Source organism: Pseudochaenichthys georgianus, chromosome 11, assembly GCF_902827115.2.
Source record: "Pseudochaenichthys georgianus chromosome 11, fPseGeo1.2, whole genome shotgun sequence".
NCBI lineage: Eukaryota > Metazoa > Chordata > Actinopteri > Perciformes > Channichthyidae > Pseudochaenichthys > Pseudochaenichthys georgianus.
This window is the reverse complement of record NC_047513.1, coordinates 2,842,396-2,867,057: the sequence shown is the minus strand read 5'-3', so window position 1 is coordinate 2,867,057 and position 24,662 is coordinate 2,842,396. Positions and strand designations below refer to the sequence as shown.

Below are 24,662 nucleotides of genomic sequence, written 5' to 3'. Positions count from 1 at the left end.
CGAAATCCCAGTTAAACAAACAAACAATGTGGAACCACGGAACCGGCGAGCATTGAATGAATGAATTAATTAATTAATTAGTATGGAAGAAGCCGAGAGCAGCTGCAGCAGCACTCGCTCAGAGTGAGACTCTACGGCAGGGGTGGGGAACCTCCGGCCTCCGGCCGTATACGGCCCGCGAGACAATTTGGTACGGCCCTCGAGGTAATTTATAAACACACGCAAAAAATAAAAAAATGAAAGAAATCTAGACCGCAAAAAAATTAAACAAGCGAGTGCCTGTTTTTCCTGGCCAAGGTCAGGGTCCTTGAACACAACACGAGCCTAACGTGTCATCACGTGGTTTATTACATGGCTTAGTTGAATACTCGATTCTGATTGGTCAATTCAGAACACGTGACACGTTGTTAATACCGAACAGACAGACCGCTGTCAAGGACTTATTGACCGTTGTTAAGGACGCTCACATCTTCAGAAAGAAGTCCGGTCGATTGAACTGTATACAGTTGGGCCGAAAAGCAAACTGCATGCAGTTTGCTTTTGGAACTGGGACAAGAAAAACTGCGGAGAAGTAACGGGCAGAAACCCTCCTTTTTACGCAGCGGTCCAGACATAGACATCAAACGGCGACACATATTCACTTGCCAGTTACTTTGTCATTAGGGCAGGGATATCTAGATACTTTCCAAGGTTTGACATCATGAATTGTGCTACTTTTAAAGCAAGGAGCGATGTTTTCAAATCTGTAATCAAAAAGCTCCTCAAAAACGCTATCGAAGCCTGCCGTTGCTACGTTAGTTCAAACAGTAACAACGGACTATTTTTCTTCGCGGATGCATGTCAATTTAAATCAATACATACAACTATTTTTTAAATCAATAAAATCATTTTCTAAATCCATAAAAGCATTTCAATTAATATTGGGAGTCATAACGTTACTTTGTTGAGAATGTGGCCATGTAATAAGCGGGATAATGTGCAGCACATTATCCCTTACATATGTCTCGACTGACAGGGGTGCAGTTCTGACGGAGAGCACCAGAACGCCACTCCAGTACTTCAGAAATTGCAGTACCGATAAGTCCATACACATGCCGCAGTTTCTGCGTGTCTGTGTCTTTAGTTGAAAGCCCAGTGGCGATCTGCTCATCTGTCATACTGATCAGACAGTCACTAACTGTGTTGTTATCATTAGCATCTGGTTAGCTAGCTATGCTAACGAATATAAGAAGCTTTGTCTACAACCAGTGAGGTAAAGGCACATCTTTATATGATCATTATAGTTCTAAAGAAAATAAGAGAATAAAGTAAACAGGTATAAAATACTATATGACAGTTATTAATAAAGAAGAATACAGTTTGAAAGGGTAGTGATTTGTCAAATATCCATAAATTAAAAGAAAATCTGCTTACAGTTGTGTTTGGGTGTTGAGAGATGTGTCCATAGATCTCCTAATGTTGCTCTCAAAGTGCAACAAATCTTCCCAGGGGAGCATGCCCCCCGGACCCCTCTAGAGGAGGTTAGGTCCCCCCCACTTAAACCATGTTCACATGGATAGGAAACTAAATACATTTGCACACATCTTGTGTCCATAAATTATCTTTCTGTTTTGGTGGTCACGCCACACCCTGCACGTGCATGCATACGCGAGTCATGGTGAGATATCTGCATGAAGAGGTTGCTTTTTCTTTGCACAGAATGAAATGAATGGGCTGTGATTTTAGTTTTTTTAAGCAGAGGTCAATAACTTGTATGGCCCTCTGAGGATATTGTAAAAATTGAAATGGCCCATTAACATCGTACAGGAGACAAATAATAGCTCGCAGCAACGTATTGAAAAAAGAACTATGAACTATAAATTAGTTCATTTTTGAAACCATGAACTTTAGTTCAACATTTTGAATTATGAACTATGAACTGAACTAGTTCATTTTAAAATGTGTGAACTGTGAACTGAACTAGTTCATGTAGAAAGTGAACTTTCCCAACACTGATGCAGTTTCTCTGGCAATACTAGCTGCTCCACTACTCCCCTTTGGCCGTCCTGGATGTGGCGGTACATGATACCATCCCTCACCATAAACCTCCTCCACTCTTTTAAAAGAAGGCACACCTGCCCACCACCACTGACCCTCTCGCTGCGGCTTGGTTTCCGGTTCAAACTTTTGTAGTGCAAGACGGGGCCAATGACAGAGTCCTCCTTCTGCCCCACACGGATCTCCTGTTTTGTCATGGCAGGCAGGGATGCCGTCCCCACCTCCCTGTAGGGCTCACTTGACATGCCCGGCCCAAGGTCTTGTGAGTCAGTTTTCTCTGCGGCAGTGTTCTCATCAGGGGGCCCTCCTGGTTCTAGTGTGGGCTGTGTCTCCCCATGCACTCTCACATTGATCCCCACCCGCTGAGGACAGGTTTGTAGGACCTGTGTGACCTCCTGGTTTGACATACGGGAGAGGGCATCTGCATTTGCGTTACATTGTCCCCTCCGATACTGGATGTCAAAGTGGAATGTAGACAGCCGAGACACCCATCGCTGACCGGTAGCATCCAGCTTTGCAGAGGACATCACATCACATCACATATTTGAGGGGTTGTTATCCGTCTGGACAGAGAATGGACGCCCATAGAGATGGTCGTAAAACTTGTCTGTCACTGCCCACTTCAGAGCAAGGAACTCCAGTTTGTGTGCAGGATACCTCGACTCGGCCGGGCTCAAGCCTCTGCTCGCATAGGCTATGACTCTCTCTGCTCCATCCTGGACTTGAACCAAGACAGCACCAAGCCCCTGTCCCGACGCATCGGTCTGAAGCACAAAAGGTAGGCTGTAATCCGGGTAACCCAGTACTGGAGCAGTCGTCAACTTTTGCTTCAGGGACTGAAAGGCTTCTTCCCACTCTGTAGTCCACAAAAAGGGCAGCTCAGGACCCAAACTTGTCTTCCTTCCTCTTATTTTCTTCCTGGGGTCACCAGTTGTCAGGCGGTATAAAGGAGCAGCGATGCTCGAGTAGCCACCAACGTACCGCCTGTAATATCCAGCAAACCCTAAGAACTGCAACACTTCCTTCCTGTTTGTGGGCCTCACCCAGTCCCTGACTTTGCTGATCTTCTCTGGGTCTGTCCTGATCCCCTCCGCCGATACCAAGTGACCCAAGTACTGCACTTCCTTTCTCACAAGCTGGCACTTGGAAGGCTTTAACTTCAAGCCATGTTCATGAAGCCGATCAAACACCAGCTGCAACCTCTCCAGATGGTCATCAAAGGTTTTGGATGATGAGGTCGTCAAGGTAGATCAAGAGGTGGGTGAAGTTCAGATCCCCAAAACAGCAGGTCATGAGCCTCTGGAAGGTGGACGGAGCATTCTGCAGTCCGAAGGGCATCCTGTTGGCCTCAAACAGCCCCATGGGTGTGCTGAATGCTGTCTTGTGCTTGTCTTGTTCTGCTTCCTCCACCTGCCAGTAACCAGATGTGAGGTCAAGTGTGGACAAGTACTTTGCTTTCCCCAGAGCCTCCAGGGCCTCTTCTATTCTGGGCAGGGAAATGCGTCTCTCGTGCTGTAGGAGTTTAGCTTTCTGTAGTCAATGCACAACCTTAATGACCCGTCTTTCTTAGGCACGATCACCACTGGGGACGCATATGGACTCTTACTAGGCCTGATGACTCCTGTCGCCTCCATATCTATCAACAACTTCCGCACATCTTGCCACTGTGAAGGCGGAATCTTGCGATACGGGAGCCGGAAGGGCTTGGAATCAACCAGGGGAATGTCATGCTGCATTGTTTTTGTGTGGCCGTAGTCCATGGGATGCTTGGGGAAAACACCTATGTTCCTCTCGACAAGATCTCTAAGGAGGGAGCGCTGGTGTTCATTCTCAACTGCTGCTTCACTTAGGTCCACCCCACAACTCACCACTACCTGGTCCAGACTCAGGCAGACTTCCTGACTCCCATTATTGTGACATCCACTCAGCTTTTTGTCTGGAAATTCCACAACATTGTCCACCAGGAATGCATTGGCCAGGTGAGTGTGTGGCTTAATAGTAATAGCATGTTGGGACAGGTTCATCACTCTGACCGGGGCGCAGCCTTTCTTTACATCAGCCAGGACTTTGGCAACCAAGAGGTCCTGGGGAAGCTGCAAGGAGGAGTTGCTTTCAATGAGGGCAGTATCAGTCTTTCTCCGTGGGCCCATTTTGATCTCACACCTCAAGTCCTTCTCTTTTCCTGCGGGAATTCGAATCTTGCGCCCGGTATACACAGCAGGGCCCACCTTGTCATCTGTTGCCTCACGGTCGGTGCTGTCAATCTCCAGTAGAGCGGTGTACCACTCTTCCTTGACTCGGTGAAGAAACTGCTGGCCGTAGGTTGCTTGGAGGTGACTCCTGGAGGCCCGAATGGCATTCGTTCCCACAAGCAATGGAACAGAGGAGCGATAATCAGAATCAGGGACAACAAAAGCAGGCACAGTTTTGAACTCTTTTCCCAGCACTTTCAAGTCAATTTGCAGGACACCATAGTAGGACACACTTTGATCTGCTGCACCCTCTATGGGTACTTTAGAAGGCTGCAGCTTTTGGTTCTGCAGGGCAGGGTGGTTGCACCAATATCTGTGAGTAATACTGGTTACCTGAGAGCCAGAGTCGATGAGAGCTTTGCACTTCATTCCATTGACTTCAACCTCACCCTTGTTCCGTGGGCCTACTAAGGGGGTGCCCTCTTTTCCACCAATTGATTTTTTTACTTGCTTTGGGTGATCTTGCTGCCCGCCCATGGTTGCCTCGTTTACCATGGGCTCTAAGAGTTTAAATGCTGAGCTGAGTTAGGCCTGTTCTCCTCCGCAGGGGTCATAGGCTGTGGTTGGCGTGCCCAGGCCGGATTGGGATCTGGGAGCACTGCAGACACGGGCTGTATGTCTTTCCTTCCCACACCGGTAGCATACAAAACTTGAACTCTGGATTGCAGTTCTAGGGGGTGGCTGAACCCTTGGAGGAACCGTGGGTGAAGCAGCAACTCTTGACTCCAGACGAGACAACTTTGCCATCTGCTCCTCTTGGTTAACAGCCAATCTCTTGACCATCTCTGTCAACTCTGACCACTCTGAGGTATTATTTGACCTTTCTGCCCTTACATTAGTACCCTCTGTTGTAACATGCACCTGGGTGTATGTTTTCTTTGCCTTGTTTTGTGACTGGAACCTTTTAGACTCTTTTGCTAGGTTTCTGAGTTCAGTTTGAAGCTCTCTGAAGCTGAAAAGCAGGGGCTTCATAGGTGAAATCCTCGTGTAGACTTCCTCATCAATAAGCCCTCTTAGGAGCTGTCGGGTAAGTTTGCAATCTCGGTCAGGGAAAGGCCTGCCCCGTATTTGACTTTCTTCGACAGCCCGCAGTATTGCCTCCAACGCTATAGCATAAGAGCAGGGAGATTCTCCGGACCTCTGGCTACGCTCATAGAAGTCAGCCAATGGATCTAGAGAGCCCTGTGTGTCACCGTACTCTGCCCTCAGTTCTTCAAATGCCTTCTCAGGGGTTTGATCATGGGGGGGTAGGTTCAGAACCAGCTTCCTAGCCTCACCACCCAGGTGTCGCACAGCAGTGGAGAAGCGGAGGTGCATGGGAAGCTCTACTGCCTCCAGAAGGTTCTGCAGGTCACGAATCCAGTCCTCGATGAGCATTTTACTGTCAGCATTGCCAGTGAAGACTTGGACATTCTTCACCTGATGGGTATGCATGAAGCCACCATAGGCAGGCAGTGGAATGCTTGGGTGGGTGAAGGCTCTGCCAGGAGTCCTTTGCAGTGGCTCAGATAGACCGGGTTGAGTGTGGTGAGTGGGATATGGAGGTAAGGGCGCAGACTGATGGAGAAAATGGCGATTACTGCTGACTTGATGGTGCGAAGCAGGCATAAGTTACATTCAGGGGGTTGGGCACTGTCATGTTGGGGCCCCATGCACTGGTGACAGAATGTAGCCTCTGGGCTCCTTCACTTTGAGTCAGGTCATGTGGATAATGGACAGCAGCTTGTGACATATGTGATTGGGGGGTTTGTTCATAATCTGACCATCGGAGGGTCTGCCCAGCAGCAGGGGGGTTATTCATAATGTTAATTGTTTGTGGTGTTTCAAACCTTGGTGCGGGTACTTGGGGTTCAGGAGCGGGATATGCATAGCTGGTGTAGACATGGGAGTTACGCTGAATGGCCTCGGTTGGATAAGGGGGGTTTTATGTTGGGCTGCTGCATAGTTCGCATTTCAGGGTAGGCGTTGAGCGGGAAGCTCTGAGGTGGTACAATAGCTGTGGGTTCATACACACTGACTTGGGGTGGGGGGGCAGGGACCATCGTTGACTGTATCACCGGCTGAGAAGCGGCTGCACCCAGTCTGCCATAATCAGACCTGTTAGTCTGGTGACTTGGACCCGGGCTAGGGCTGTTGTCGAAACAGAGCTGAGGTACCTGTATTGAAGCTCCAGGGCCTGGAAATGAAGATACATGAGCTGGAGTAACACGGTGATCAGTATAAGGTGATAGGATTTGGGGTTGTGGGGTATTATGCAAGCCTGAGTCTGTGGGGTTCCAGCTGATCCGGTGGTCTTCAGTATCAAACTGTAGTGAAGAATTTGCAAACCTGGTGGGCTGGTTGGTGAGTTTTGGCCTCACTGATAGCTGGTGGTTCGCTGTGCTTGTGTCAGCGGATGCCCCTTCACTCAAGAGGTGTGTGTGTGTGTGTTTTAATAGGGGAGTCATAGTTGAGGCTCATTGCAGGCCCAGGGAGAGGTTGCAGGCCTGATGCCTTAAGCTTTGATGGGGAATCTGTACAAGCACTCCACATCTGTTTGTGTGTTAACTTGTGTTTATGAGGAAATGTTATTTCTAGGGTATTGTAATGAGTCAAAACAATCAATACAAATTATAATGTCTAGCACAATATCAGCTCGTAATTAAATTACATCTAGAACACTGCTCAATAAGAATATATATGAGATAAACTGGCAATAATAGCTTAATATTCGTTGCAGAGTGGTCTCACACACAATATACTCTTTAACCATTCAAGTAGTGGTGAAGTTGCTATAATAACAGGAACATTTCTCTAAAGAAAACAGCAAAGTTCACAGCCTTTAAAGGATATAATGGAGAAGGTGAATTTCCTGCCAATATAGCTACACAGATGATAATAGCTCAGTCCAACAAGCTGTTCACTCACCAGCCTAGTACATACAGTTCAACACAGTGGCAAAGTGTGTGGGGGGGGGGTATTGCCATCAGTCTCTCCTTCTCAGCAGACTCGGAGCACCACAATCCGGGTCACGGCACCAAAGACGTAACCCAAATGTCCCGTAGCCTCTCTGACAGAGTTGGGTGTAACGTTACTGTAATAATATTACTTTTGTCAGTAACGGAGTAGTGTAACGCGCTACTTTTATAATTCAGTAATCACACTACAGTTACTAACATTGCCCCGACACGCGTTACTTCGTTACTTACTAAAATCAGTCATAATCAAACCTCCACAAACACCTGCAAAGAACACATGCTAAGGTGAAGCTAACGCACAGCTATTTGTTGTTTGTTTATATCACGTAGTCTGTTCTTCTTCTCTGTTTTCTGGTTGTTGCCTGTTTTGAATGATGAATACACACTACCGCCACCTGCTGGTAAGGAGAGTTATTGCCACTCACGCATGCGCAGTCCGTATGTGCTCGGCTGAAGTCTTTGCGGTGTCTGGTTCCAGTGCAACACATGGCCAACACACTGGAACACGCCGACGCAACAGCGTGAGCAGAGATAGACTGCGCAAAATATACAGATAGCAGGAGACAGAGGACAGCCACGGTCAGATAGCAGGAGACAGAGGACAGCCACGGTCAGATAGCAGGAGACAGAGGACAGCCACGGTCAGATTGGAAAACATTCAGGATCTGGATCGACAATGGAAACTGAACTAAAGAGAACATTTGAAACTTTAGCAGTCTGCGTGATCTGCCTGCAGGGAGGGGCGGGCCGGCCCTGCGAGTAAAGTAATGAGTAAAGTAACGAGTAAAGTAAAGAGTTACTTTATGTAGAGAGTAACGAAGTAGTGTAATATATTACTTTTTTTCAAAGTAATATTACTTTTTTTTTAAAGTAATATGTAATATTACTTTTTTTTAGTAACGACCCCATCTCTGCTCTCTGAACACCATGGGACTCTGCGTTGTGTTTGTTATTGGTGATGGGATGTTATGCAGAGGGGCGGAAAACAGGACACAGCAGATCGGATTGCGGTGGAGACGCTGAGTAGCGATTTATTCTTCACAATGGCAGCTCTTCACACACACACACACTAAGACTGAATATCATGTTCTATTTGCAATTAAAGATTGATAATTGTGTGTATTGGGTTATTGAGAAGAGACTAGAGAGTGCTAGACATGTTTTTGGGCGGAGAGGGCCTTTTATCAGTCATTAAAGTTGAAAAGCAATGATTAAAATACATCCATTCCGGACTTTGAACCAGCTGCGCGGAGGACATCGCCGCATTCGGGCCGCGGGCTGTACCCACTGGGCTATACCCACTGGGCTATCTATTCCTTGACATATTCAACTGTTTTTATATTACTGATAATTGTCTTTTTGTTCACAACTTCTCCACATTTCGAAGTGTTTCCCGAGCCAGAACGACCTATCTTTCTTCCTGGCTTGCTCTATAATGATACTACAATTCAAATGCAATACCAACAACAACTCAACAGCAACAACGCAAACTACGACAACCCACACATTGCACATTGTTTAGAGCGGTCATAAAGTGTTGAAGCACTCAAGTTTGAAACTGTTTCAACCTGTCACCTGTCAGAATCGAGACGAGGCAGTGCATTGAATCGCGTGAATGGACCGCGAACCAGTCAAGTGATTCATTCAGGAAATGAAGCAGTTGCTGCTTCGGACGTCAAATGTCACGTGATTTGAAGCAGTTGCTGCTTCGAACGTCATATGTCACGTGATTTGAATTAAGCTTCGAAGCACTGCTTCTATGGAATAGGAAGTCCAGGGTTGAAGCTCCGTTCGAAGGTGTCCACACACAGGCATGAAAAAAATCTTGAAAAATCTTGATGCTGGGCGTGTCTGAAGCTTGGCGATTTTTTGCGAGCAACACGACCAACAACCAATCACATGAATCTCCCGCCCCCGACATACAAAGCAACAGCAATGTTAAAACAAAGTAAACTGGATATAAACTCCCCAAACAGGCGAAAACCTACCAGTTTCACCCACTGTCTCTGCCTCCTCCCTCCATGCCTGGTTCCTCCGGTTTGTATCCCGGTAAATAGTCTGGTCGTAAAGAACCGGGTGATTTGCTACCGTAATTTTTCGTTTGGAATATGAGGAAATGAACTGCGGTCTGGCTCTCCCAGCTTGCACGCGGTTTGATTGGCTAGCGCTTCTACTGGCGGGATTTGCATAAACAGGATTTGATTGGCTGTTGCCAGCTTCGAAAGCATCGGGAGCATCAAAAGTTGAACATTGCTCAACTTTTGATGCTCACGATGCAAAGCCATGCTCCGCTCCCCACAATGCAGTTCGGCGAAGATTCAAAATCTTCTACGTCACCCCATTCAAGTGAATGGGCGAAGCTTTGAAAGATTTTTTTCATGCCTGTGTGTGGACAGCCATCAAACTGCCATCACTACCAGGAAGTAAGCTGCTGGTTCCCTCGACAAAAAGCAATGGGATTTCTCCACAGGGTTTTGGAAAATAGCTGGAAATAAGGTATGTGGAAAACAAACCTGTTTGATAAATGCACGTTTTGTTCAGCCGGATAATCTCCACATGTCTACCCTATTTTTATAATTTTCGAATCATAAATCTAATCGATAGATTATAAAAGGGTTTTAGGACGCGTCACTGCACCACTAGAAGCCAACTCCATCGATCAAGCTGGCTGAAACATTCTCTCCCTCTTCTTCTCATGCTCCCTGTCACTGTCCTTTAACTCCTCCGGTGACTTTCTTTTATTTGAAGATTGTTTTTGCCCAGCTACCGCTGGTATTAAAAACATTTTGGCGAATGGTTAGGTGGCGCGATAGTCTGTAGTGAAGGAGCGTGCCTCACAGGAGCGTGCCTCACAGGAGCGTGCCTCACAGGAGCCTGCTCGCGCTGCGCTCCGCAGCAAACAGCTGTTTGCTTTTCACCCAACAACGACAACCGACTCACGGAACGCTATGTTGTAGCATTGATAAACGAAACAATTTAACTAAATTGCTAGTCAAAATACCAATACCACAGGACTGTTGTTTTAAAGCAATATTTTTAGTGGCCCGAGCGGGCAAGTGGAAAGTACGTTATGCCGGTGTTCCGGATTAACTTATTTCCCGATCAACTTGTTTCCCAATCAACTTGTTTCCCAATCAACTCGTTTCCGTGGGGTGCATGGCTTTCGACTGAAATACACATTTCGATCGCTTTCTTCTGTCGTTTACATACATCTTTTGGTATATTTGGCTTCTTAGGAACACGTTGATGCACATCCAGTACCAGTGTGTGAGGTTGTGATTACGATGGCGATATCCGGACGCGAACAGCGAGGACAAACGAGTTGCTCGAATAAATCATTTAAACCAGCTATTGTTTCCAGACTTATTACGGAATATCGTTGTTAATGTCCAAGTCCATCTGTGTATACCTTCAGACAGCCTCCAAGTGAAGCACACGGTGTTTACTCACAGTTTGAAAGCAGCGTGGAGAAGTCTTCATCTGTGTTAAACTGTGATCCTCCCAGGGAACTGGGACCCGCCCAGGTTAAAATGTGACCCGCCCAGGTTAAAATGTGACCCGCCCAGGTTAAATTGTGTTACGATTTCTGTGGCTTTTTCTGTGGCTGTGGATTTCTACTCTCTCATCCTCTCTGGACTCTCTCTGTCCTCTCACATCTCGGCAGGCTCGTCAGTCCCCTCCTGCTCCCTGGCTAAATGACGCACTGCATGATAATAGAACCGTCCTTCGGGCAGCAGAGCGGAAACGGTGGAAATCCAAACACCATGACGACCTCCTAACCTATCAGGCTCTCCTCTCCTCTTTCTCTTCTTCGATCTCTCAGGCAAAAAGCACTTTCTTTCAAGATAAGATCCAATCTTCCTATTCCAATCCCAAAAAACTATTTTCCATCTTCTCCACCCTCTTGGACCCTCCCAAAGCCCCTCCCCCCTCCTCCCTTCTGTCAAGCGACTTTGTTAACCACTTTGAAAAAAAGGTTGATGATATTCGCTCTTCTTTTTCTGACTCACCTCTCCTCACCGCTGGATCACCTGACCCTCCTTTCACCCACACACTGACCTCCTTTTCCCCTCTCTCTCCAAGTAAGGTTCTTACCCTCATTACCTCTGCCCGCCCTACCACCTGTCCTCTGGACCCTATCCCCTCAAACCTCCTTCAGACTATCGCTCCTGATATTCTACCGTTTCTCATCCATTTCATCAACACTTCTCTAACTTATGGTCACATTCCAAACAGTCTCAAGGAGGCAAGAGTAAACCCTCTCCTAAAGAAACCCACTCTCAACCCGTCTGATGTTATTACATTACATTGCATTTCGCTGACGCTTTTGTCCAAAGCGACTTACAATAAGTACATTCGACCAGGAAGACACAACCTTGAAGAAAACAGAATCATATAAATAAGTACATCAGGTTTCATAGAGCCAAGCATTTCAAGTGCTACTCAACTGGCTTTAGATAAGCCAGTCCTTTATTAGTATATAAGTGCTCTGTTAGCAGTTCTTTGTTAGTCATTCTGCGCCGGAAGATGTGAAGGCTTTCTGCTGTCCTGATTTCAATGGGGAGCTCATTCCACCATCTTGGAGCCAGGATAGCAAACCCACGTGTTTTTGCTGATGGGAACTTGGGTCCCCCTCGCAGCGAGTCGTTTGGCTGATGCAGAGCGTAGTGCACGCGCTGGGGTGTACGGTTTAACCATGTCCTGGATGTAGGAAGGGCCAGATCCATTCGCAGCATGGTACGCAAGTACCAGTGTCTTGAAGTGAATTCTAGCAGTTACCGGAAGCCAGTGAAGGGAACGGAGGAGCGGCGTGGTGTGAGAAAATTTAGGAAGGTTGAAGACCAGACGAGCCGCTGAATTCTGGATGAGCTGCAGAGGTCGGATGGCACATGCAGGTAGACCAGCCAGGAGGGAGTTGCAGTAGTCTGTTTTAAACTACAGGCCTGTCTCTCTCCTCCCGTTCCTGTCTAAAACACTTGAACGTGCTGTCTTTAAACAACTCTCCTGTTATCTCCATCAGAACAACCTTCTGGATCCGCACCAGTCTGGTTTCAAGGCAGGTGACTCCACAGAAACTGCCCTCCTTGCTGTCACTGAGGAACTGCACACTGCTAAAGCAGCCTCCCTATCCTCTGTCATCATGCTTTTGGACCTGTCTGCTGCATTCGACACGGTGAATCATCAGATCCTCCTTCGCACTCTCCAAGAACTTGGAGTTTCAGGCTCTGCACTTTCCCTCATCACCTCATACCTCAAAGACCGCACCTACAGGGTTACTTGGAAGGGGTAGGAGTCCGACCCTTGTCAATTAACTACAGGGGTCCCTCAGGGCTCTGTTCTCGGTCCCCCCATCTTCTCCTTGTACACAAACGCGCTCAGATCTGTCATTAGCCTGCATGGTTTTTCATACCACTGCTACGCTGACGACACCCAATTAATTCTGTCCTTTCCCCGCTCAGAGACCCAGGTCGTCGCTGTCATCTCTGCTTGTCTAGCTGACATCTCTCAGTGGATGTCTGCTCATCACCTCAAGCTCAACCTTGATAAGACTGAACTGCTTTTCCTTCCGGGAAAAGAATGTCCCACTCTTGACCTAACAATCAACATCGGCACCTCTGTTGTTTCCCCGACTCAGACTGCAAGGAATCTGGGTGTGACCCTAGATAACAACCTGTCCTTCACTGCAAACATCGCTGCTACAACCCGCTGCTGCAGATACACGCTTTACAACATCAGGAGGATGCGTCCCCAGCTGTCCCAGAAAGCAACGCAGGTTCTGGTCCAGGCTCTCGTCAGCTCACGGCACGCCTAGACTACTGCAACTCCCTCCTGGCTGGTCTACCTGCATGTGCCATCCGACCTCTGCAGCTCATCCAGAATGCAGCGGCTCGTCTGGTCTTCAACCTTCCTAAATGTTCCCACACCACTCCTCCGCTCACTTCACTGGCTCCCGGTAACTGCTAGAATCCACTTCAAGACAACTTGCGTACCATGCTGCGAATGGATCTGGCCCTTCCTACATCCAGGACATGGTTAAACCGTACACCCCAGCACGTGGGTTTGTTATCCTGGCTCGAAAATGGTGGAATGAGCTCCCCATTGACATCAGGACAGCAGATAGCTTACACACCTTCCGGCGCAGACTGAAAACTCATCTCTTTCGACTCCACTTCGAGCGATAGAACTATTAACAAAGCACTTATATACTAATAAAGGACTGGCTTATCTAAAGCCAGTTGAGTAGCACTTGAAATGTTTTTGCTCTATGAAATTCTGTTTGCAAGTTTGTTGGTCGAACGCACTTATTGTACGTTGCTTTGGATAAAAGTGTCAGCTAAATGCAATGTAATGAACTGAGGCTCCAGTAAAACACACTGGCTGCGTCTCTACATGGACATCAGAAAGCCGTTTGAGTATTATCCCCGTTATGATCATATTGAGGATATTGTGTTTACATGAGCACAGAGCGATCGGGTTATTCATGTTCCCCGTTTACATGATAAATACTAGTAACCTGGCATTTCGATGCCTTTTCTCATCTAAACTATTCAGTATTTGTATCTCTCCATCATTCAGCCCCTAGTTTTGCTGATATAGTATTAGTTTGTCGGACATCTTCCTTCTCTCCGTCTATACCTGTGTACTCTCATGTTCCGATTAACCCAGCTTCCCCAAATGTCTTTCTTTTTGGTGTCTATATACGCCGGGATCCGGAGTTATGGATGATCCTGCGGTCCTGGATCTTGAGTCGTGGCTGTGGTCCTGGATGGACATCCTCGTGGATTCATCTTCCTATTATACACACATTTCCTAACATTTGATCTACCAATGTTGTAAATGTATTCGATTTACACACGGCATCTATTGCACGTCTGGGAGAGGGGTCACTCCTCTGTTGCTCTCCCATGTTCCCTTTAAACTGGGTTTTCTCTGGTACATGTGTCTAACCCTCTGTCTAAGGACAGAGGGTGTTGTATTGTCATACTGTGAAGACCACTGAGACAAATGTAACATTTGTGATATTGGCTATATAAATAAACATTGATTGACTCTCCTTGCACCATTTCAAAACCTAATATTTTCATTGTTATGACCACTGTAGCCATGTACAAATGACAATAAAAGCCTTGAATCTGAACAGCTCAGATACTCCACACACTCAAATTGAGCAAAGCCCATGACAAACAGAACAGATTTCCACTTGTTGCAGTTCATAATAATGTAATAACAGGAAAAAGGCAGTGTCCATTTTTTGTCAAACATTTATTTGAAAATTCTTCAAATACAAATTCATGTCAATGTAGTGAACAGTTTAGATGAATAGCCTTGTAGAACAAGACGGAGGACAGGAGTCCGAGTTTCACTCCATGTCCCTGCAGAGCCCAGTGGAACTGTTCCACCCGGCTTGTGATGCGTCTGCACGTCCTCCAGATCCAGATCCTTCAGTCACACCTGTAGGAGCGAAACAGTTAGTGACCTGTGTTTGGCTGCCACACATTCTCAACAGGAGCCGAACAGTCCCGAGTGTCTCAGTGCGCTGCGAGTAAACTTCAGTTTGCATCAGTTGAACCAAAAAACTGAATCATCATAGACCACCTCGGACCAAAGCTCTTCCAAGTCCCATCAAGCCAGAGTCATGGTTACTGCACTGGCCCATTCATGATGAGGCAGTGCAGTCCTAGATTCAACCATTTTTTAATAAAGGCCAGCATTATTACACTCACCCTCAGTAGAACTCCAGCCTTGGAGGCAGCATCCAGGTTTGTGTGGTTGCAGATGTGGCGTAGTGACCTCCACGCTGGGACTGGTTGTAGATCTAAAGAACAAAGAGCACATGTTGCAGTCAGCTCTCCCTCCATCACAGTAACCAATGGCTACCACACAATCTCAACAGGAGCTGAACAGTCCGAGTGTCTCAGTGCGCTGCGAGTAAACTTCAGTTTGCATCAGTTGAACCAAAATACTGAATCATCATAGACCACCTCGGACCAAAGCTCTTCCAAGTCCCTTTAGATCCATCAAGCCAAGGTCATACAATTCCAAGATCACACGGTCCATTTACGATGAGCCGGTGCCGTCCCAGATGTAACCCTTTCTAATAAAGCCCAGCAGCAGCAATACTGCATTATTACACTCACCCTCAGTAGAGCTCCAGCCTTGGAGTCAGCATCCAGGTCTGTGGATGAGACGTGGATATGTCCCAGCAACTCCTCCCATCAGTGTGTGGACGAGCTGCAAGGCAACGGGACGTCAGTACCAGCACATGGCAAACCAACGAGACGTTTACAGAACACACCTGATGATGCTAAGCCCATCTGCTGCAATCACACCTCAAACGGGTCAGCAGAGGAATTTCACCAGCTGTTATGATTCTTTGAAGTCTACATGATCAGCAGTAGGTGGGCTCAACATACTGGTGTGGTTATGTGGTCAGTGCACTGTGAAGACATCTTCATCTTTTGTCAGAGACTCTAGTCTATGAAATCATCATCCCACATAGCAGAAGATTCAAGGAAACATGATTTAATAGCACACTTACCGAAGAGAGTCTCCAACATCTTGAGAAACCTGGTGATGAGATCAGAGAAAAGTATTACAACATGTTCTAATGTTTGCACTTTGTTTACAGTTCTTATTGGGCATACTCAGAGCACTGTGAAGATATCTTCATGATTTATCAGAGACTCTAGTCTAGTGGATCATCATTGCAGCCTTTTGGTTCTCATTGCACACCATCCCATCCCAACACTCACCATGTGCTCATGGCTGCAGACTTCCTCCCCTCAGTACTGTAGAAAGCATGGGGGATCAAATGATCTTTCAGAGCATCCATCTTCAGGCAGTGTGATCCTGAAACAGCAGCGAGGGTCATTTCAATCAAATTGTTTCTCAGATTCCTATAAACGTGCAGTTTATAAAGTCACACATTAAGATGTTGGCAGCCGTAGTAAACACAGATGTGCATGCATCTCAGGTTTTAAATAGAGTTTAATGAAGCAAAGGGGACGTAAACATTTCAAATACACTTTTAATAGTATTTTCAGTCATTTAAACATTAAGGACATTGTAATTATATCATTTAATTAAATCCCTATGGTCAAATTAACACTCACTTTGTTCAACCATCTTTTAACTTTGTTCTCCTGGAGTTCCTTGGGCACTTGGTGTTCTGCGAACTGAACTCCACGCTGGGACTGGTTGTAGATCTAAAGAACAAAGAGCACATGTTGCAGTCAGCTCTCCCTCCATCACAGTAACCAATGGCTACCACACATTCTCAACAGGAGCCGAACAGTCCCGAGTGTCTCAGTGCGCTGCGAGTAAACTTCAGTTTGCATCAGTTGAACCAAAAAACTGAATCATCATAGACCACCTCGGACCAAAGCTCTTCCAAGTCCCATTAGATCCATAGAAGTTAGTTTAACTTTATTTATAATAAATTTATATTAAATGCTATTCGTGTAAACAAAACACGCTTCTATAAAAATAGGGATTACGGAACATTATATAATGTGTTCAAATTCCTATGGTCAAATTAACACTCACTTTGTTCAACTATCTTTTAACTTGCTTCTCCTCAAGTTCCTTGGGCGTAGTGAAGTGAACTCCATACTGGGACTCGTAGATCTAAAGAACAAAGAGCACATGTTGCAGTCAGCTCTCCCGCCATTACAGTTACCTTTCTTTTTCTAAACATAGTCATGACATAATTAACTACTGCCATGTACAGACGTTTACAGTCAAAATGAAGTGCACAACACAATGATTAGACATAATCTGAACATTGAACGACAGGGGAGGGCGTGTATTCCGCCAATTAGTTGTGAGTCAAGGACGTGAGCCAAGCTACAGTGGAGGGCCGAAAGCTTCTCTACCAAGGAACATTCAGTCCCGCTCCATCACTGCAGATGGGAGGAGAGGGAACCCTGGAAATTAGTGACCATGTGCTCGGCATGGAAACACTTCTGAACACGCTGCTGGTCGCATCTCGCACAACTGACTACTACGCTTATATATTGATGTCATAAGCCTTAAACACAGACGCATAACCAGGTGGAATCACATTTAAAGCTCTTCCAAGTCCCATTAGATCCATCAAGCCAAGGTCATACAATTCCAAGATCACACGGGCCGGTGCCGTCCCAGATGTAACCCTTTCTAATAAAGCCCAGCAGCAACAATACTGCATTATTACACTCACCCTCAGTAGAGCTCCAGCCTTGGAGTCAGCATCCAGGTCTGTGGATGAGACGTGGATATGTCCCAGCAACTCCTCCTATCAGTGTGGACGAGCTGCAAGGCAACGGGACGTCAGTACCAGCACATGGCAAACCAACGAGACGTTTACAGAACACACCTGATGCCCATCTGCTGTTATGATTCTTTGAAGTCTACATGATCAGCAGTAGGTGCGCTCAACATACTGGTGTGGTTATGTGGTCAGTGCACTGTGAAGACATCTTCATCTTTTGTCAGAGACTCTAGTCTATGAAATCATCATCCCACATAGCAGAAGATTCAAGGAAACATGATTTAATAGCACACTTACCTAAGAGTCTCCAACATCTTGAGAAACCTGGTGATGAGATCAGAGAAAAGTATTACAACATGTTCTAATGTTGGCACTTTGTTTACAGTTCATATTGGGCATACTCAGAGCACTGTGAAGATATCTTCATGATTTATCAGAGACTCTAGTCTAGTGGATCATCATTGCAGCCTTTTGGTTCTCATTGCACTGCATCCCATCCCAACACTCACCATGTGCTCATGGCTGCAGACTTCCTCCTCTCTCAGGTAGGACCTCTCAGTACTGTAGAAAGCATGGGGGGTCAAATGATCTTTCAGAGCATCCATCTTCAGGCAGTGTGTGTGATCCTGAAACAGCAGGGAGGGTTATTTTAATCAAAAATGTAAGTTCTCAGACTCCCATCAAAAAGGCATGCACACTTTATAAAGTTACAAAAGTATACAGATACCCAGACGTTTGCACAACACAAATGTGTCCATTTTTTTTTTTTAAGAGTTCAGAATAGAATTAATTAGATTTAATAATAAAAAATCGAAATCCCCTTTTACATTTATTTGAACATTCTTAGGCTATCAATTGAGATAATTTCAAAATAGCCAAACAGCAAAACAGTTTGAAGTCACATTGAAATGTGTTGGCGGGCTTGCACCGAGGCCTAACGCCCTGCAGAGGGAGGTAGTGCAGTAAACTTACTAGAAGTTACAGTTTAACTTTATTTATAATACATTTATATTAAATGCTATTCGTGTAAACAAAACACGCTTCTATAAAAATATGGATTACGGAACATTATATAATGTGTTCAAATTCCTATGGTCAAATTAACACTCACTTTGTTCAACTATCTTTTAACTTGCTTCTCCTCGAGTTCCTTGGGCGTAGTGAAGTGAACTCCATACTGGGACTCGTAGATCTAAAGAACAAAGAGCACATGTTGCAGTCAGCTCTCCCGCCATTACAGTTACCTTTCTTTTTCTAAACATAGTCATGACATAATTAACTACTGCCATGTACAGACGTTTACAGTCAAAATGAAGTGCACAACACAATGATTAGACATAATCTGAACATTGAACGACAGGGGAGGGCGTGTATTCCGCCAATTAGTTGTGAGTCAAGGACGTGAGCCAAGCTACAGTGGAGGGCCGAAAGCTTCTCTACCAAGGAACATTCAGTCCCGCTCCATCACTGCAGATGGGAGGAGAGGGAACCCTGGAAATTAGTGACCATGTGCTCGGCATGGAAACACTTCTGAACACGCTGCTGGTCGCATCTCGCACAACTGACTACTACTATTAACTTATATATTGATGTCATAAGCCTTAAACACAGACGCATAACCAGGTGGAATCACATTGGCCTACCCTTGTTTCCTAGGAGTTACAGTTCTGAGCACAAATCCGGTTAGCTGGACGTGGACGTCCACATCCAACAGAGAGCAGCCAGAGAGACTGAAAAATGTCCGGCCGTGGTTTATATAGGTGGGTCCTGGTCTTCCACAGCACCCTCGTGCCTTTGGTGTCCTGAGTATGCCTGTTGATAAATACCCTGAATTAAATGTACATTCCGAAAAAGAGAGAAAGTAAAATAACAACTTTTAGCACAGTCAGTACTATTCACTAATTACTATGGACATAAATGTTTTCCTTTTTTGGGTAAATTTTTTGGAGCCAATTGCAAAAACGTAAGCTCATACATGTAAATGTACATATAAATATCATATCCGAGTAACGTTACTAAGAAGCAAGACATGTGTAAGTAGGACATTTAAATACAGGTTTGTGTGTAAATATGATACATATTACTTTACTTAAACTCTAGATCAGGATCCATCTATTTAATCAGTTTTTAAGCGTCATTTATATTTTTACATGAGATTCAAAAAGGGCTATTTTTGTTCAATGACATAAAAACTACAAGTCCCACCACCCATCGTCTCGTATCAAGGGGATGCCAGGTTCTCTCGGACTGCAAAGGAAAAGGGCGTTTAAAGCATGCGCCCTCTATGGGTTCTACAAATTCTATCTGGCAACACGGTATCCACTCTCACTGTTGTCGTCACTGAGGTCAGGTAGACGGAGCGAAGATGGCGACCGCCTACGAGAGATACAATTTGTAAGTACATGTAATATAGTTTTTCAAACGTCTATTCTTATTTCTGCGTCTGATAAAAGACAAGCAAGCGGCTCAGTTTATGGCTGGTGTAAAGCCGAAGCTGGGGTTCAGAGGCAGCCATAGCTAGGTCAGATGACACAGCGGCTGAAGTTCGCTGACAGGCTCGGATCGTAACGTTAGAACCCGGGGTTAGGTTCGAAGAGGAACCGGTGAGGCTTCATTCAACACTCATTCATTATGAAGGACATAGTTCCCCCTCGTTAATTTTCTTAAAATAATGGAGAGGGTTGTTGTTCAGTGCAAACTAACAGGGCGGCAGAAAGTTAGTTAACCTAGCTAGCAGCAGAAGGCGTTTCGGCTGCTCGTTCATTTTTAATCTGAATGTATTGTCTGTTGCATTCTGAGGTGGCTGTGTGATGGTTGTGTGATGTTTATGACCCACATTTCTTTGCAACGTAAGGTTCTTTTCTCTCTCTCTAATGACATCATTCAACTGTCTGTGAACCAAACACTGAAACATGTTTTATTAAACGTTAGCTATTTCCTATACAGAGGTGGAAGAAGTACTCAAATGTTTGAGCAGAACTATCAGGGTGTACGAGTCAAATTCATGCATTCAAGATGTTACTCAAGTAAAAGTATTAGCATCAAAATATACTGTAATTTCCAAAAGTAGTCATTGTGCAGATTGGTCCATTTCAGAATAATATATATGATATGTTTTATGATGATTGATCATTAAAGTGTTCTCAAAGCTGGTAAAGGTGCAGCTAGTTTGAATGACTTTGTATACTGCAGGGTAGCTTCTGAATTTCTCTGCAAAGTAACTAAAGGTATTCAATAAATGTAGTGGAGTAAAACTACACAATTTACCTATCAATTGTAGAAGTACAAAGTAGCAAAAAAAGTCCTCAAAATTGTACTTAGGAACAGTACTTGAGTAAATCTCTGTCGTTACTTTACACCGCTAAAGTTGACAGAACTGGTTGTACTTTTCCAGACACACCCTTGTTCAAACATGCCACCTTATTGTTCAGTGTCCTGCCTGGTCCAACCTGTCTGTCTCTGCCCAGTGTTCCCTCCCTACATAGGTTAACCGCTTACGACCATTCCTCCTTCCACAATGAACACTTGAATAATAATAACAATGATTCAAAGGTTTTCTTTGTCATATGCACAGCAGCTACAGTGTAGTTTTGGAAAGGAAAATCAACAATGTCAGGCTGTTTCTAACAATTCAACCTACACTATACTTAACTAATGCAATAGAATATTTCAAGATGGTTCAAGTAAGGTGCAGCAATACAAATATATACATAAACAATGAAACAAGATAAAACCGAATTTAAAATGAATAGAAATACAGTACAATAAAAACGGTATACTGCAATATCATGTGGATATGAGGAATATAAACAAATCAACAGTGAACAATGGACATGGTATATGTGACACTTGACAGCCCGTGGGATAAAAGGGTCTGGTGGTGTTGGTCTGGATGCTGCAGTTTGTCTGCTTCAGAAAGACCCGTTTATTGCTGGGGTGCACTCTCAAAGTGCCATGAAATACCCATGATGACTTTATACGTTTCTTAAGCCCAAATGTAGGTTTAAAATATAGGAATGTTATGTCCAATCTATTCCTCCTAATCTTTTCTATGGCTCTAAATGAGACCATTTTCAAAGTAAGGTAAGAAACAGGGAAATAACTATCTTTTATTATTATATGATGATGCAATGCAGTGTTTGAAAATCAATACACATTACTTCCACATCTGTGATGTCATTCTTGGAGCACAGAACCAGAGCAGGATACAATGCAGTGCTCTGAACTGACGTCAGACACTGAAGATCTATTGGAAGTTACGGCTGGAGACTTGGCTGAGACAAAGCGTCTGCTTTGTCTCAGCCAAGTAATCACATTACTTTAGCCCTTGAGTTGCCTAGAGCAAAATAGTTACGGCATATATTTAGTGATTTTAATGTTAACAGATCATTGATGCAATAACATCTGGACCCAATTTGCCTGACTTGACACATGGAATAAAACATGGGCGGAGGAAGCATTCTCAATGTGGGTGAGACAATTTAACAGGGGGTGTGGGCAGGTGGTGGACCTCACCTCCTCTAGGGTGGTCCGGGGGCAAGTTCCCCCCGGGAAGAGAATTGTTTAAATGTTGAAGTTGAATGCATCAATCTGGTCCATTTTGAGAGCAAAATTAGGGACTAAATCTATGGCAATCAGTAGGGGCTTGGACTGCGAGCCGGTTCAAGTCCCCGACCAGACGACTTCTTCTTCTTCTTCTTCTTCTTCTTCTTCTTCTTCTTCTTCTTCTTCTTCTTCTTCTTCTTCTTCTTCTTCTTCTTCTTCTTCTTCTTCTTCTTCTTCTTCTTCTTCTTCTTCTTCTTCTTCTTCTTCTTCTTCTTCTTCTTCTTCTTCTTCTTCTTCTTCTTCTTCTTCTTCTTCTTCTTCTTCTTCTTCCATATAAAACAGAACTGTAAACAGATTAACTTTTTCTTTCAACATTTATTTGAACAGCAAGTGGAGGCAAAAGTGACTGCACCCAAAACAATAAACCTGCTAGCTAACTAGCCTAAACTCAGTAACAGAATGTGGGCAACTCGTTCTTCTCCACAGCCGCGCGACCTCTGAGTCAGACATCACTTCCCCCTTTTCTATCCTACGGGTGCAGCCGTACAGCCACTCCCCCTGAACCCTGATGTAACAACATAATAAACTTTTTGGGGATGCAGCTTGGGATGTGAGGACATGGCTTAGAACGGGCGTGTCGCCTTCTGTCCTGCCAGTGTTGGCAGGACATTAATTAAAATGTCGAACTCGGACTTCATTTTAAGGACATTTCGGCCAGGGGTGTAGAGCTATATTTGTTTAAGCACCGGATTGGCAAAACAGGAGAGTGTGTGCACCAGTCTGCCTTGATCTATGTATTCATGTCTGTGACTCTCACAGTATCTGCTGCCCACAGCTGTTTTATAGAAACTCCTTCACTTCATGAAATCTCTGCAGCACCAGGAGGCAGCGGGAGGGTTAACTCAGCCTCTGAGAAGAGGAGCGCGCAGTGCCTTTCACGCACCGCCTTTCACGCACCGCCTTTCACTGTGTTTACCTTCAGAATCATTAGAATGGCTGATGTGTTTTAACCACACACACACACACACACACACACGATTTAAACGCAGACTTTTGTTCCTCCATGTTACGTTGTTATTGTTTCACTGAGTGGACCCGCACATTTTTTTCAAACGCTCCCCTTTGGTCCATATGCGCGGTTTTGTGCGCTGTGATAATTCGGCTGTACCTTTAGTAATGAATATTAAATGTTGTGAGGAAATCTTTCCACCAATAATTCCAACAAGTAATCCAAAATGTATTCACTTCAGGTTTACGAAAGTAACTGTAATCAGATTACTCGTTTTTCAAATGTAACGCGAGCTGAATACAGTTTTTGTATTCTGTTTACGTAACGCTGTTACGTATTCCGTTACAACCCAACCCTGGCCACACCCCACTGGGCTGGGCCGGAACACTTACAAATGTGGGCCAGTAGGATTTAGGCAAAACTTATAAACTTTTTCTTTTTTTTGCCCTCCGGCCCACACACAGCACCGGCCCACACACAGCACCGGCCCACACACAGCACCGGCCCACACACAGCACCGGCCCACACACAGCACCGGCCCACACACAGCACCGGCCCACACACAGCACCGGCCCACCGGGGAAACTCCCGGTATTCCTGCTTTCCACTCACGCTTATGCAGAGAAGCATGCTCCAGAACAGAAGGTGTTGGATCAGATTACGTTTACTCTCTGACACATAGCATGTTAAGTCCCATCACTATCTGAAGAAGAGAATGCTAACAACCGTGCTGTAGAAGGAGGTCATCGCTCAGTTCATTGTTATACAATACGCTGCCCAAGCTCCAGACCAGATGCCTGCTGCTGTACAGACAGAGAAACAGGCCAGGATAGAAGTGGAGATCTGTAGTAAATGTCCTAAGCCATGCAAGGCATGTCCAGTGTCTCAGTAACACTACTGAGTGTTGGTGTAAAGCAGCCATGTTTTCTGTGGTCGATGATGGAGGCCGACAATGGGCTGTTTGTGTGTTTGCGTCAGCAGCACCACAGCTCACATTCTCTTGCTGCAGGGATTTAAAGCCGTGTGTTACTCAAGCAGTCACTGTGACCTCTGGTCCCTTAACACAATAGAGGCTTCTCAATTCTTAAATGTCCCCTCCTCGACTCCCCTCCTCAACTCCTATCCTCTAGACTTGGTGCCGCCCACAGGAGATGCGAGCGGAGAACCGAGGAGAGAGGAGGGGAAGCAGCAGGCGGTTAGAGAAATGAGAACTCCTCTCCTCTGAGCGGTCATTTTAAAGAGACGTCCGTTCATTATGACGTGGCAACAGCTGCATCAGCTGTCCAGTGTTTTGTCATATTTTATAATCTCTGTTAGATCAGCTGAACATTGTTCCCCCACATATTTACTTTGAATTCATTGAGAGTGCAGTATAATGAGACAATAACAGATGCGGACACACACACACACACACACACACACACACACACACACACACACACACACACACACACCACACACACACACACACACACACACACACACACACACACACACACACACACACACACACACACACACACACACACACACACACACACACACACACACACACACACACAAGTATATATATACAATTTAAAGTATGAGAGCACTCTCATAATAACGTA

At 45.2% G+C, this 24,662-nt stretch overlaps 1 protein-coding gene and 4 non-coding genes across 5 annotated transcripts in view; 1 reads left to right on the top strand and 4 right to left on the bottom strand.

Moving 5' to 3' along the window:
• Nucleotides 1–15,673: 15,673 nt before the first annotated feature.
• On the bottom strand, nucleotides 15,674–15,741 carry LOC117455688 (small nucleolar RNA SNORD52). Its single transcript, XR_004553132.1, has one exon. It is a non-coding gene; the product is annotated as a small nucleolar RNA SNORD52 (small nucleolar RNA).
• A 147-nt stretch (nucleotides 15,742–15,888) lies between these two features.
• LOC117455693 (small nucleolar RNA SNORD52) lies at nucleotides 15,889–15,956 on the bottom strand. Its single transcript, XR_004553137.1, has one exon. It is a non-coding gene; the product is annotated as a small nucleolar RNA SNORD52 (small nucleolar RNA).
• Nucleotides 15,957–17,683: 1,727 nt separating this feature from the next.
• On the bottom strand, nucleotides 17,684–17,751 carry LOC117455687 (small nucleolar RNA SNORD52). The gene has a single exon (XR_004553131.1). It is a non-coding gene; the product is annotated as a small nucleolar RNA SNORD52 (small nucleolar RNA).
• Nucleotides 17,752–17,896: 145 nt separating this feature from the next.
• Nucleotides 17,897–17,964, bottom strand: LOC117455692 (small nucleolar RNA SNORD52). Its single transcript, XR_004553136.1, has one exon. It is a non-coding gene; the product is annotated as a small nucleolar RNA SNORD52 (small nucleolar RNA).
• Nucleotides 17,965–19,788: 1,824 nt separating this feature from the next.
• sacm1la (SAC1 like phosphatidylinositide phosphatase a) overlaps nucleotides 19,789–24,662 on the top strand; it is a 36,826-nt gene continuing 31,952 nt past the window's right edge. Inside the window, exon 1 of the mRNA XM_034094949.1 lies at nucleotides 19,789–19,892. Within this exon, the coding sequence (XP_033950840.1) occupies nucleotides 19,864–19,892 (29 nt within the window). The 5' untranslated portion in view covers nucleotides 19,789–19,863. The remainder of the gene's footprint in view (nucleotides 19,893–24,662) is intronic.